The 14,862-nt window shown below is 43.4% G+C and overlaps 2 protein-coding genes across 2 annotated transcripts in view; both read right to left on the reverse strand.

The window, feature by feature from the left end:
* Nucleotides 1–360: 360 nt before the first annotated feature.
* On the reverse strand, nt 361–5,676 carry LOC310777996 (uncharacterized protein; the record flags this gene model as incomplete). Its single annotated transcript, XM_083638320.1, has 3 exons — nt 361–506; nt 1,380–1,526; nt 5,646–5,676. 3 exons carry the CDS (start codon nt 5,674–5,676, stop codon nt 361–363), a joined length of 324 nt encoding a protein of 107 aa, XP_083494446.1.
* Nucleotides 5,677–11,704: 6,028 nt separating this feature from the next.
* Nucleotides 11,705–14,862, reverse strand: part of LOC310777997 (uncharacterized protein) — a gene marked incomplete at its 3' end in the record, with an annotated part of 90,475 nt that continues 87,317 nt past the window's right edge. Inside the window, exon 7 of the mRNA XM_083638321.1 lies at nt 11,705–11,710. Within this exon, the coding sequence (XP_083494447.1) occupies nt 11,705–11,710 (6 nt within the window). The remainder of the gene's footprint in view (nt 11,711–14,862) is intronic.

Consider the following 14,862-nt stretch of genomic DNA (forward strand, 5'->3'; position numbering starts at 1 on the left):
ACCTGCGGCTTATAGTCCAGTGCGGCTTATATATGTACACATCATTCAATTTAGCTGCTGCGGCTTATATTCAGGTGCGCCTTATAGTCCTTTATTTTAAATTACGGTACATATTTGCCAAGTCGAGTCAGTTTTTAAATATGTAGCACATTTCATGCACAAGCAGCTCAGTGTGCTTCACAGAAAATATTCTGAATTAAAACAATAGTAATACATAATACAAAACAACACAAAATACAAGATAAATAAATAAACATAAAAAATAAATAAATAATAAGGGCAATAAAATATATCTGAAGAAAACAATGCTAAATAAAAAGAAGATGTCGAATAACACAAGAGTGCAACATGGCTCTTAACCTACATCCTTCCAGAAGATAACCTCACACCTCCAACAGCAAAATGCTGTGAAACAGTGTGAGCAGCTCTACCTGTCTGCAGTTCCTCCACCTGCCTCTGGGTGTCGTTCACTCCACCTCTGAGGGACGACACTGCAGAGTCTTGAGCTGGAAGACAGAGACAAATCATTGTATTGAGTTGACATATCGAGTAGCCTACTACACACTATAGAAATATTATACGAATATTATAGAAATATAATCATGGTTATCTGTCTCTCTCCCTGCTTGTGTGTGTGTGTGTGTGTGTGTGTGTGTGTGTGTGTGTTAAATATGATCTATGACATATTTAGACATATATGTTTTACTCCTTATAAAATGATATAAAATGATCATAACTGCATGTTATGAAAATGAAATAAAATACAATACTCAGATTCAATTGACATGACGCCTCTGATCTTAGTTATTTAGTTGTTCCCAGCATCAAGGCCCATTTATTTCAGAAAATCACTTCACAGAGAATACCTTTTATACTGATGATCATTATACAATTAAAATATTGGTTTCCATGAAAAAATAGCCTATCCATGCCTATCATGAATCTAACCTCAGCCATAACCTACTGTAGCTCTTGCACTGCCAACCTCACCATGGCTGGAAGCAGGGGCTGGGCTGGCCTGGGGATGGGTTCTTTTTCTAACGTTAAAGATTGGATAGATTTTCTCCTTTACATTATTGCTTCACCATGATGACATGACTGACTGACTGCGTCAGCCAGTCAGTCAGTCAGTCAGTCAGCCAGCCAGCCAGTCAGTCAGTCAGCCAGTCAGTCAGTCAGCCAGTCAGCCAGCCAGTCAGTCAGTCAGCCAGTCAGCCAGTCAGTCAGTCAGTCAGTCAGCCAGTCAGTCAGCCAGCTAGTCAGTCAGTCAGTCAGCCAGTCAGCCAGCCAGTCAGTCAGCCAGCCAGCCAGTCAGTCAGTCAGTCAGTCAGTCAGTCAGTCAGTCAGTCAGTCAGTCAGCCAGTCAGTTGTTTTCCCACCTTTGTTCTCCGTCTCCAGATCTTCCACCTTCTTCTTCTGCAGCTGCAGCTCGGCCTTGGAGGCGCTCAGATCGTCGTTCTGCTTCTTCACCTCCCTCTCTGTGTCGTTCACTCTGCCTATGAGGGACGTCACTGCAGAGTCTTGAGCTGGAAGCACAGAGACAAATCACAACAAACGTTTAACTTATTTCCCGCCATTATTATGATGTCAGGCAATTTGATCATAGGATGATCTTACTGGCTGTTTGAACGAGACGTGCAAGCTTAGGCCTGAGCCCTGTACTACGAAACTAGTTTAACAGATCCGCGATAAGTCCCTTTGATCTGGTTTGACTGAACAGGATCAAAGCTATCTAGTTAACTGATACTACGACGCTGGTTTTTTACTAGGTAAGTGGACCTGGGATCTGCCTGTGCACGCGCACGTTTTTCGCTCGTGCACAGGCGCGCGTCCACGCGAAAGAGGTGCGCTGGCCAATCACATTATGAACAGCTGAGTTGATCCACGCCCACACCCATTTCCACACCCATTTCCTCGTTCCATGAAAGGGCAGTGCATGATCAGAGTTTTAGCGGATATTTAATGTATCCGCGATTTAATGTCAGAATGAAAATCCGCGTTGGATAGTCTGCTGAAGGGCTGTCTAAAGCAGCAGCTTGTATTCACATCAGTCATTTGATTTAGGCTACTTTGATCAGCGATTTCTGTCTGATACAGCTGCATACATTGATACAGCAGTCTCAGTCTATACATTTCCACAATCTGTAAGCCTATTTAGACCATAGATTTAGAAACGCATGCTCAATGAATAATGATCTCTATCACTCATGTGTGTGGTTGCACTGATCGAATAATTCATATATAAAATAGCCTAGTATAAAGCCTAATAGCCTACTATAAAAGAGAAAACTGCTGAACTGAATTGAGACGATGCGGGCATATTATCATTGATAAAAACTAGCCTATTTTTGCTCATATATTGGCATACAGCCTACAGGACATTTCCAGCTGAAAGATGCAAGAATAGCCTGCATATTTAGTATTGGGGCTATCCATATTTATCCCATATCTATATTATATGTATAGGCTTTTCTGGCATGTAGGAGAATATCACCCTCACTCCATTTGAGGGTCCATTCATGATATGCGCCGCGGTGATTAATAGTGATCATATTTCTCCACGCATCGTTGAGCTGTTAACTCATTCACTGCCAATATCTGACTGGCATTTTTGGCACAGGCCAAGTATTTCCATAATGTTTGGTCATCTTTCAAGACCCACAGTAAATTCTGTACTAGGACTACAGTGATGTCCAATACCTCGAAATGAAGATCTAAGTCTCTACTTTCACCCCCAAAAAGAAAGTTAGCTTTTAGCATGTTCTGTACTCTACTTATAACCCTTTTTATACACCCCATGTTCACCAAAAAAAGCCTGTCTGGGAAGAGAAAAGGGAGAAAAAAGCATTTTTGTAAAAGGGCACAATCTCAGGCATAACTCACTCTCAATTCTTTTATTTTGAACTGTATTGACATCAGACATGTAAATATTATTCGTTAGGACACAAATGACAAAAAAAATAAATATATATATATATATATATACACACATGAAGTGCTTTTTTTTTACATTCAACAATAGTTTACTCGGTGTGAGTGTGCAGACAGACAGACAGACAGACAGACAGACAGACAGACACACCGACAGACAGACAGACAGACAGACAGACAGACAGACAGACAGACAGACACACACACACACACACACACACACACGATCCCCCTTTTAGATTTCTAACCCAACATAGGATAAGCAATAACCACGCCCTGTGGCGCTGGGATTGGCCAGGAGCAACACTGGAGGGCGAGCAGCCCAGCGATTACATGAACCAACTGAATAGCTCTTGAGAAGGACAGCGGGCTGCTGTGAGTGCCTTCTGCCCGCTGCTGCCTAGCTGTTCCTGTGTTTATTTTGATTTGTTCTGGTACACCGTCCTCGTCCATGTCTCCCTGTCATATCTATGATCGTTCCCGTTTTCCCCTCGGCTATTCAACACGTCCTCACCGCCCTCGCAAACTGATCGATCATTTCCTCATTCCTCCGATGATCAAACACATCTCTTGATTACTTTCTCCCGTTTTCTCCTGGCTGGCACAGAGGAAGGCGACTCCAGCTCGGCGTTACAATGGCGTTTCTCCTGTCTGCACAAGGAAGCGTTACCCGCTCTCTGCTATTCCTCTTGCTCAATTTATAAAACAACAGCTGCGGTATGTGTTTGATCGCGTGCTGTCGGCTACCCTTTGAAGGCAGGGACCTGTGTCTGTGTGACAGGCTGGGCAAGTGTTTGCTGCAGGCGCTGCACCAATAAAAACAAAAACACGTCAAACACGTCCTTGGCGGGGAAGGCCATTGCTGATAACACGTCAAAGACGTCATTGGCGGTGAATGAGTTAAGACATAAAGTGGTAAGTAGGCTTAATTTAATTATGTAGCCTACAGAGCCACAAATGTTTTTCTTGTTATATTCTCAGTTGACTGCAATCTATTTTTCATATGGCGATCTTATATGAAGGGTGAGTGACTCCAGAGAGCCGATTATATGGGTCTGTCATGGATTTTGATCTTATCCTCTGAAGCTAACCTGGTCGCGACCAGGTTAGCTTTGCAGCGTCAGTTGCCATGGTGATTGAAAGTTAACTTGCTTTGTAGTACGGCTAAACCAGGTTTAAACTCAAACTTACTCGGATAAGGCATTAAACTAGCTTCGTAGTACAGGCTACTGGTTTACACAACAACAATCTCTGCATAAACACAGGAAACTGTCATTGCATTCTTGCCTTTGATTTCACATTTAAAGACAGCGTTTGTGATAACGATTTGCATGCAGACTGAAGCTGCAAAAAACTCAGAGCCGTGTCAAGTGAGCCAGAATAAAACTGAAACTTCTGGTTACAGCCTTCACAATGTTGGCAATTAAATAAGCGAATAGCCTTATTGATACATGTTGCAAAGTTGTTTTTGTGTGTTTCCAAATACACAGAACACAGAAAACTCAAAGTTAATCTTAACCCGTAGTGAATTGACGGTACTTGTTTTTTTTACTTACCCAGTTATATATTGCTGCTTTTATTTTGAAGGTAAAAAGGCTTAGCTTCCTGTATTCTGTCTATTTCTAATGGGATTGATTTAGCTTTATAGGATTAAACTTTAAATGAATTTTCCACACGATAGTGACACAGAAGTCACAAATGGTGACTGCTCCAGATTTGTCCATTACAGAATAAAAACCCAGTAAAGCGCCATAAAAAATACCTGTTTTACTAGGTAGCCTAATAAACTAAAAAGAAAACTACTTTCTACAGTGGTAGACGGATCAATAAGCGTGCCTTACCGCAAGCTGTGTATTGACGCGCGGCGGCATTAAAACCCAGGGAGGTGTAGTTGCACCGTTGACCACCAGGTGTCATCTGTGAGCATCCTTGAGATTAAGTGTTGCCGGGCCAGTTTCATTGACGGGACGTTCGGGGATGCTTTTTCCGACCTTATGTGCATTTATTTATCACATCCTATCGGTGCTAAATAAATGCACATAAAGGGAGCTTTAGTGTGCGGACTTTTTCCTCTTTTTTTTCCATCACGTAATCACACACACAGTACAATGTCATGAAATTGCAGCAGGCTGAGGAAGCAGAGAAAAGCGAGGACAATAAAGAAAGAAAAATCGATGTAATCATTTTTGTGATACATAACATATTTTTAGCAAACAAAATCTTCATTGAAACATAAAATATGTTTTAATGTTTCAAAATAATTAGACTGTGGTCTGCACGCAGTGCGCGGTCTGCACGCAGTGCGCGGTCTGTGCGTGCAGTGCAAAGGGAAAGAGCCGTGAGCCTCACCACTCGTTAATTCATTAATTAATTCGGTTCAGGTTTGAATTTAGTTCAGAAATAACATTTAAACAGCAATAAATGCGGGGCAGGTGTTGAAACCGAAAGTAAGACTAGCGCCATCCAGCAGAGAGAGGGAAGGAGGGGGAGCGGCTGGTGTGGAAATTTCGGGAAAGAGAAACTAGAGGCTTTGTTGGAAACTTGCCCTTCTTCAATCATGAGGAGACGAACCTTGTCGCAAAAAAAGGCACAACTTCGCCTATCTGGCAGCATTTTGGATTTCACCCTGATGAGGATGGACAACCCAAAGATACTAGTAAAGCCGTGTGCAGGATTTGTGCAAAAATAATCCGCGTTAAAGATGGACAGACAACCAATATGCACGACCATTTGCTTGCACTGCATGCCGCGGATTATGCTAAATTGCCACCACGTGCAACTACTCGATGCGCTCCTGAGCATCCTGGAGCAGATGCAGCAGAAATATGACAATGATGCAACCCAGAGGATTATGCGGAAAGCAACTCTTCTGGACCCAAGATACCGGGCGGAAAACATGGATCCCACCGATCTAAGTGATACCCAAGCTGAGCTGGTAGCAGAGATTGTGGCAGCAGTCGGCCCCGCTGCACGCGTGAGAGTGGAGGGTGAAGAAGACGAGTCAGGTGCTTCCACGTCTGGAGCTGTGCCAAAGAAAAAGAAAGCTTCCCTCGGCAGCCTTCTCGGAAAGAAAGCAGCCCCAGCAGCAGCCGCGGTCCCTACTGATCAGAGAGCCAAAGTCGAGATGACCAGGAACCTGTGATCGATGGAGAAGAAAACCCACTAGCCTGGTGGAAAGATAACCAGGCACGGCTTCCACTCATGGCCGGCATGGCACGGAAATATTTGTGTATTTGTGCCACCAGTGTACCATACGAGCGTGTGTTCAGCACAGCAGGGATTGTTGCAATGCCACTCCGAAGCAAATTATTGCGCGAAAAGGTAAAGATGTTCTTGGCCAGAAACCTGTAATGGTAAAACGAAGCAAGAAGGCTAATGGCTAAAGGCCTATAGCCTATTTAACCAAGCCCAAAATGTTTAATTTCGAATTCCTTTAAGTTTATAAGATCGTGTGGTGGGCTGTTGAAATCCCTGAAGTTCGTTAATACATGCTTAATTCGTTTAAGATAATTGCATAATTCGTTTTGTATTTATTTTACACAGCAATATCTACTGGTTAATTTTACCAGGCTAATTTATTTTTATTTTTGTGTGTGAAATGATGAAGGTTTTCCCAATGTCCCACTAGGGTTGCGTTTTTGCAAATAGAAAGTGCTCTTGTTAGGAAACACCTTAGTTTTGTTACAACAATTCCTCAAGTTCGATACATGCTTAATTCGTTTATTTAAGATAATTGCATAATTAGTTTTGTAGTCTATTTATTTTACACAGCAATATCTACTGGTAAATTTTTACCAGGCTACTTTATTTTTTATTTTGTGTGTGAGAAATGATGAAGGTTTTCCCAATGTGCAGGGTTGTGTTTTTGCAAATAAAAAGTTCTTGTACGGAAACACCTTGTTTCTTTTATTTCTATGTTTATTATAGTAACATTTTTATTTGTCTTATATGGCTATTATTAGGAGGGGGGGTTGATTAAATTTTATGAAGTCATTGCGGTGCTGTTTGGCTGCCCGGCCCGGCACCGCTGCGAATGCGCATTCACAAACATGTCATGTCACGGAGTCAGGCGCGACTCAAACTGCAGGCTAGTAGTAGTAGGCTGCTCAGTTAAAAACAACAATAAATATGCTGGTCGGTTACTTACTTTTCATTGCACACAAAGGCCCAACCGTGACGGATATATCATTTTTCAAAATGATTTACATGGACTGCGGGCGCTATTAGAAAAGGGTGATGGATTTGTCTTGTCAGCTGACAAGGCTATAGAAGGATAGTAGCCTATAGACTAGCTACTATAACGTATAGTCTGTAAAGAAAGACTGTTATTTATTTTTATTTTTATTTATTTTAAATTGCACTTTATTTTAAATTGACAGAGATCATTTAATGTTATGCTACTGTGTGTGTGTCAGTGTGTGTGTGTGTGTGTGTGTGTGTGTGTGTGTGTGTGTGTGTGTGTGTGTGCGCGCGTGCATGCATGCATGCGTGTGTGTGATTCGATTCAATCTTATGACGCGATAAGATCTGGGCCCACTTGCACAAAGCACCTTAGGTTAAGATTTCCCTTAGAGTCAGAGTTAAGGTGTCCATAAAATAGAATCGGCTGCACAAAACACCCTTAAATCTTATGTTTTCCTTAAAAGGTTTAACCTTAAGGAGAAGATTTAGAGTCGATTGGTATTATCCCCAAAATTTTTTGAAAACTTATTCTGTTATATCTTATTCCTTGAGAGCATCCTGACTGAGACAAATACTGGAATATGGAACCCTGACTGAAGACGTTTGTTTATTCATGTAGCCTAATTAAAAACATTTTCAATGATAGCCTGAGGTGTCTGACTGTTTTTAATCATTTACAAACGAAATAACCTTAAATTTGAGCTGAGTTGGTAGCCTACTTGGTTCGTTGTCTGTGTGTTTCAATACGCTATTATAGGCGTGGGGAGCGGTGGAGCGCCGGGAAGAAAACAGGTAATTACGCCAGCTAAATAGGCCCCAATATAGCGTTAAAATAAAATAAAAAAGTAGCCTATAATGTTAATTTAATTTCGGACCGTCTGAATATGTTTTATTTATAGAGAGGCCTCTCAGCCTGCTGCTGCTCTGTGTTTAGAAGGCTATTTTTATGTTGACATTTTCTCCGTTTCTGTGTGAGTGAGAAACGGAGCTGAGAGGCCCTGAGCGCCCGGCGACAGACTCATTGTTGTCAAAACACACAGTCAAAATGCAAACACGTTTGTAATTTAAGAGCCACTTGGGATGGGGGTGGAATGTTTCACATTCCACACAGCAGAGGGAACAATCCTCTGCTGGACTGAGCAGGATGCAAGTCAGCAGCACTATGACAAGCGCCACCGCCTGCACTGCAGCCTTGCAGCTTCACAAGTCTATTGTCTCATGTGGCCAACCTATTGAAATGGAAATAAAGGAACGGGGGCAGTCCGGGGGGGCAGTCCCGATGAGGATACAGTAGCCTATATTACAATAGGCTATATATAAAATAGTGAAGGCTATATGGTGAAATGTACTATTATTATGAAAATAACATAATGTCTGTAAGGCTTGGCATTTCTGCGGCAGAAAAATGTCACGTGGCCGCGTTGGGTTGCAGGGTTGCAACCCTAACCCTAACCCTGTGGAGAATAAGAATGGAATCCTGGGCCTGGCAAAACAAAACAAAACATATATAAATCTGTTTTATTATAAATATCTGTATTATTATAAATACAATAAATAAATCCCATAGGCCTACACCTTAATCATCAAGGGGAGAGACAAAACACGATTGATTGATTCGATTTCATAGGCTGAGAGCGAGAGCGTTAGTAGTAGTTTTTGTAAGGGAATGCACAGAGCTGATTTATATTCCTTTTTTCCGTGCATTTTCGGCTTTCAAGGCTGGTGTGAAAGAGCCTACATAGATTAACCAGAGTAGGCCTATATTGTTTGATAAAAATATGTTTTCAGACAATGAGCACGGCGCGCACGCGCACACACACACACACACACACACACACACACACACACACACACACACACACACACACACACACACATACACACACACAATGCGTAGCTGCTGAATAAACAAATAGATAAATACACAAATAAATAAAGTAGCTACTCTGCGCGTTGGTGGGTAAAGGTTGTCACAGCGCTGTATTAGCGGACAACCCGCCTCCACCTGAAAGCGTCGGAGCAGCAAGGCGGAACAGTGCGAATGTTTCATAAAAAATTACAGGGGAAATCCCCTCATGCAGCAAGGACAGTGAAAGTAAAAAAAGTAGCCTATACAATCATGCGCCAGGAGGAAGGCTCTGTGCCTGTGTAGTAGGTTATATAGGCCTAGCTGTCGAGTTGGTCTGACGATAATTCCCTCTGGAAACCAGCTCCAGTAGGTAGTTGTGCGCTGCTGCCCCCTAGTGTCCCACTTTGATACCATATACTAACGGCAAACAGAATTAATGCCACGCTGCGGTAAGACACGCTTATTGATCTGTCTACCACTGTACATAGTTCTACTCTATTCATCCAAATGGCTTAGCTGTCATGGATTGTGTTGCATAGTTGCTTTCTGTGAATAAATGTGATATTGTAAGTCGCTTTGGACAAAGCCGTCTCAAAGCCATCTCTACTTTCTGAGACGGCTGAGGTCCTTCATCGTCTGCCGCACCATGCTGAGGATGTTCTATGAGTCGGTAGTGGCTAGTGCCTTCCTTTATGCTATTGTGTGCTGGGGCAGCAGGCTGAAGGCAGCGGATGCCAACAGACTCAACAAACTGATCCGTAAGGCCAGGGACATTGTGGGGCTGGACCTGGGCTCTCTGACTGCGGTGTCAGAGAAGAGAACGTTGTCCAGGCTACGCTCCATCATGAGCAATGACTCGCACCCACTCCACGGCGTGCTAGTCAAACACAGGAGTACGTTCAGTGAGAGACTGATTCCACCTAGATGCAACACGGAGAGGCACAGGAAATCATTCCTGCCTGTGGCCATTGGTCTATTTAATGCCTCTCTTAAAAGAGCTTAGACGTATTCCACTTATTTTGCTCCTATCGCATTTAATACTGTTTATTCCATGCTATGTTGTGTTCCTACTCTTCTTATTCTGCTTATTTTACTATCGCTATGTATATTTTACTATGTATATACTATGTATACTATGTATATTTTACTACTGTTTATTTTATTTTATTTTATTTTATGCTATGTGTGTTATACAGCTGTTACAGTTATACGAGCTACTGTAACTTGTCCTAATTTCCCCCCGGGGATCATTAAAGTCTTTCTGATTCTGATCTGATCTGATCTGATTCTGAAAAGCGTCTGCTAAATGACGTAATGTAATGTAATGTAATAAACAAAAAATATGCAATTTTAGTCAATAAATACAATGGTAGCCTTGGATTGGTCTTGATTTGGACTGGTAGTTTTGCGGTCTCGGTCTCGACTCGACCTCGACCAAAGCGGTCTTGACTACAGGCCTGATGTGCGGCTCCCCGAGTGTCCCACCTTTGTTCTCCATCTCCAGATCTTCCACCTTCTTCTTCTGCAGCTGCAGCTCGGCCTTGGAGGCGCTCAGATCATCGTTCTGCTTCTTCACCTCCCTCTCTGTGTCGTTCACTCTGCCTATGAGGGACGTCACTGCAGAGTCTTGAGCTGGAAGCACAGAGACAAAACCACAACAAACGTTTAACTTATTTCCCGCAATTAACGTCATATGACATCAATCCGTGTTTTCACCGCCATGCGCTCTTGGCCACCTCATTAAGTGCTACTTCCAGATACTTACAGATTAGTAATCTCTCTGCTTTGTGAACACACACATCATGTACATTTCTGCTGTCAGACATGCCCCCAGACCTCCAGACATCGAGCTCCAGAAGCCTCCACCCCCTGGGACCCGGCATGTCCACTCTCTGAGTGCAGGGTGAATCTTTCACTCACTCTGCTGCACAAGAAAGCTTTTTTCTCTGCTTTCTAGGGACAGACAGGGGTTTTCGGTGAAAACGACCTACATTCAAGCGTCGATAACTAAAGAAAGGCAGAAACAAACTATTTGTTTCTATGAAAGTAGAGGCTCTCTTCTTTCTTTTGAGATATTCAGTGTTTACATAGTCATAGAAGAACATATGTGCAGGGTCCCGGAAGATCAGTGAAAATGGTCAGAAACCCTGGCAGGGAATGAGTTAATGGATTTGTTTTTCTGTTGCCGCCTCCTACACAAGTCTGCAAATGTCTGGAGTTGTCTGGAATAAGAATTGCATATTTTCCAGGTCTCAACGTTTGGAAGTTCCACAATTATGGGAAAATATTGTTCTAATCTTCTGATGTACATGCAGCTGCACATTTTCTTTTCTTTAAACGTTTGTCATCTCTGTCTCTCTCTTTTGTCAATGAAGAATAAGCGTCATCATCCATGATGTGGCAGTTAGATAGTAGAGACAAGAGGACAAACGATGTCAACTGTATTGAAAACCAAACTCTCCAAATCAATCAGGGACCAACAGACAAGAAGAAGAAAAAAAGTATTTGTTTTGTAATTATAAGAAACAGAGAAAAGCAGAACATCTTAACATTTGTGAGGCTGGAACCAGGAAATCTTTGGTATTTTTGCTTGAAGAATCGTGCCTAAAACACTTAATTCTTTATCAAAATTAGAATTAATCGATTAATCGCCCAATAGTTTCGAAAGGATTAGGGAGGCAGGCAGGAGGAACTTGGTGTTGACTTGTTTGAAATTGTATGGGACAGGAGTCTATCTATAGTCTAGCTCTGCTCAATTAACAGCAGACACAAAGGGCCCTTCTTCATACAGGCGATATCCCCTATTTACGCTTGCGCACCTGTTTGCGCGTGCCTTAAGGCAGGGAAGATACCCGTCTGCCTTGCGCATTTGTCCAGGTGTTATGCCGAGTTTTGCACCTTCGCCCGGCAACATCCCCACCTCACGGGAGCATATTGTAATGATTTATACAGAAATGTAACTGTTTAAAAGTTATATAATTGTCTTGGTAGACATGACATCCCATATGTTAGGGATGCAATTCTCGGCGGGGATGCGGAAATGTTCACGGCACGTGTCGCAGGCGCAAATTAGAGCCGTGCCAAAATCATCTGCACCCAAAATGCCTGCGCAAACGGGATTTGGGCGGTCTTAACACATTGAGTGCCAAAAAGAGTAACGAGGAGTGCCAAGGACGTCTGTGGACGTCCTAAAATCATAATTCATATTATTCCATAATTCTGCTGTTTAAGGTCATACCCAGCCAGTGAGCATGAATCCCTTCAAGGGATCACACGGCGCCACCTTAAAACTCTATACGGGAGCTGCGCCACCCACCTCAGATCCTTCACTTTGTGCAGGAGAAAACGGAGAACGCCGTGATCAGAGAGACACCGACGCATGCTGCAGCCAGCCAGAGCCACACAGATTGCTCTGTCCGCAGCCACAGTTGGCTGCGATCCGAGCCCACAACTGAGCTCCTCCGCCGCTGTCTATCCGCCTGCACACAGCCCCTCCACACGACCACCCGCCAGAAAGGCAGCCCGAAGCCGAACGGCTAAACCTTCTCCCTCAGTCCCGCCTGCCATTTCCTCGTTGCACTGAAATCCGCCCGGGGCAAAAACTGAGGCTGCGAAGACAGTGTGGGGAGGAGCCCGCAGCTCCGGGGTGGAGAGGGGGGGGGCACGCAGGCTGCACACAGAACCACACCATGTCACTACATCAGAAAACACCAGCCAGAGTCAGTGAATGCGCTTGAAATTAGAGTATTCATAAAAGTGACTTTATTTCGAAAAGTAAAAAAAGACAGCAGAAAACCCTTGAAAGTGCGCTTTTTTCAGAGGCTGTCATTTCATAATGGAACTGTCTAGAAACAAAATTTCTTCTTTGAAAGAAGTAGGAGTGTCCAATGTTTCATTTTGATGAACCCTGTTCATATAGCCCTAATAGAAAAAATTCTATAGCTGTTTTCAACTGAATGGAAGTGAATCTGGCACAGGCTCCAGACAATTTTACTGAAGCGCTGTGGCACTCAATGTGTTAACTACCAGAATTATTCACAGGTGTGGCCAGACAATGCTGGGCATTACTTCAATCAAAACCAATCACATTCCTCGCGATCGCTGTTTGCGCGAGGCATCCAATATGCAGTAATTCTCTCCATGCGTAATAGAGTGGACTCACTCCTGCTGAGGACAAAGAGAGATGGAGAGAGCTTATTGACAGATCATCTGTGGTGCCAACGACCCTCCGGGTTATGGGATAGGTGAAGGTGAATAGCCTATGTCCTTTGTCCAACAGGTTTTCTCAATTAATTTCCCTATTTACGATGTGATAAAAGTTTCTCAGGGAGTTATAGTTGATTGCCTCACTGAATTATCTGCTAATACCCAATTTTAGCAGCAGAATTTGATGTGCTGGCGTGGCAAGGCTGTGCGTAATGACATCCAAAAGAAATTAATTACTCTGCACTGCGCTGCGCAGCACAGATATTATGGTGCGCTCCAGCGCAGCGAGGTATTTAGCCTAAGAGGTCCTTTTCAAAGCTCTTAGCCCAAAGTAATTGCACGCTGCTGACGATAGGATAATGCCATCTATCCCCACATTTTAGCGCTGAAGCGCCTGCTTTGGCATGTAGCACACCTACAGTATGCCCAGTACAATTATAACAGGCATGCGCTTGTGCCCGCCCCCAATTTGCATTGCGCATGGCGTTAAACGAGCGTAAATGCTAAATTACCGCTTTTGCGAAGATAGGGCCCCAACTGATCCAATTTAAGGTCACTCATCGTCTTCATTATTCCAAGTCCAGGTTGCACAATATCTACCCTTCTGTCTCACCACTATGTGATAGGTGTCAGGTGTCAGAGGGTACACTATCCCATGCTTTTTGGTTTTGGGCTTCACTATCTGGATTCTGGGCCAAAATATTTGATTGGTACTCTAAAGCAGAGGTTCTCAAATGTTTTTCAGCCAAGGACCCCTTACAAGATAGAAAATATACCGGGGACCCCCACATTCTGATTTGTGATTTTGGGCTAAGCGTAATTATTTCCACGGTAACGTGCTTGACTTTTTTTATTTATTACATTAACATTACGTCATTTAGCAGACACTTTTGTTTTGTCCAAAGCGACTTACAATATCACAATTTGTCAACAGTACAGAAAACCACTATGCAACACAATCAATGACAGCCAAGATATTTTGATAGACTAGCACCATGTAGGAAGTAGTTTGAGAAGGAATGAGTAACATGTAGCATTTCTTTTTATTCACCTGAAAACTTTTCGCGGACCCCCTGGCAAAGTGCCACGGACCCCTGGGGGTCCGCGGACCCCCATTTGAGAACCACTGCTCTAAAGCCTATAAAATAACCCTTCAACCGGAGGTGGAACTCGCCATCTTCGGCTGCTCAGAATCCTCTCTACTCCTCCCTACGGCTGTACAACAGTCTCTGACGCAGGGGACGACTATCTCCAAGAGACTCATTCTGTTATTATATTCCCCCCCCCCTGATTTTTTATCCCATTTTTATCCCCCTTGGTGCTAATTTACTTTTACTTATCCTGGTTTCTACTCCACCCTCTGCCGATCTGGGGAGAGCCGAAACTGGCTCCATGCTTCCTCCGAGACATGGGCAGTTAGCCAGCCGCTTCTTTTCACCTGACAGGGGAAGCTTCACTGGTAGGACATAGCACGTGGGAGGTTCACGCTATTCCAACCGGTTCCCCTCCCTCCGAACAGGCGCCCTTAACTCATTCAGGGCCAATGACGTCTTTGACGTGTTATCAGGAATAGCCCAGAGGGCCAATGACGTGTTTGACGTGTTTTTGTTTTTATTACTGCAGCGCGTAGTTCAAACACTTCCTCAGCCTGTGACATAGTATCAGGTCCCTAGCATCTAAGACAACACGTGAAC

Source organism: Poromitra crassiceps, assembly GCF_964638095.1.
Source record: "Poromitra crassiceps genome assembly, chromosome: 6".
Taxonomy (NCBI): domain Eukaryota; kingdom Metazoa; phylum Chordata; class Actinopteri; order Beryciformes; family Melamphaidae; genus Poromitra; species Poromitra crassiceps.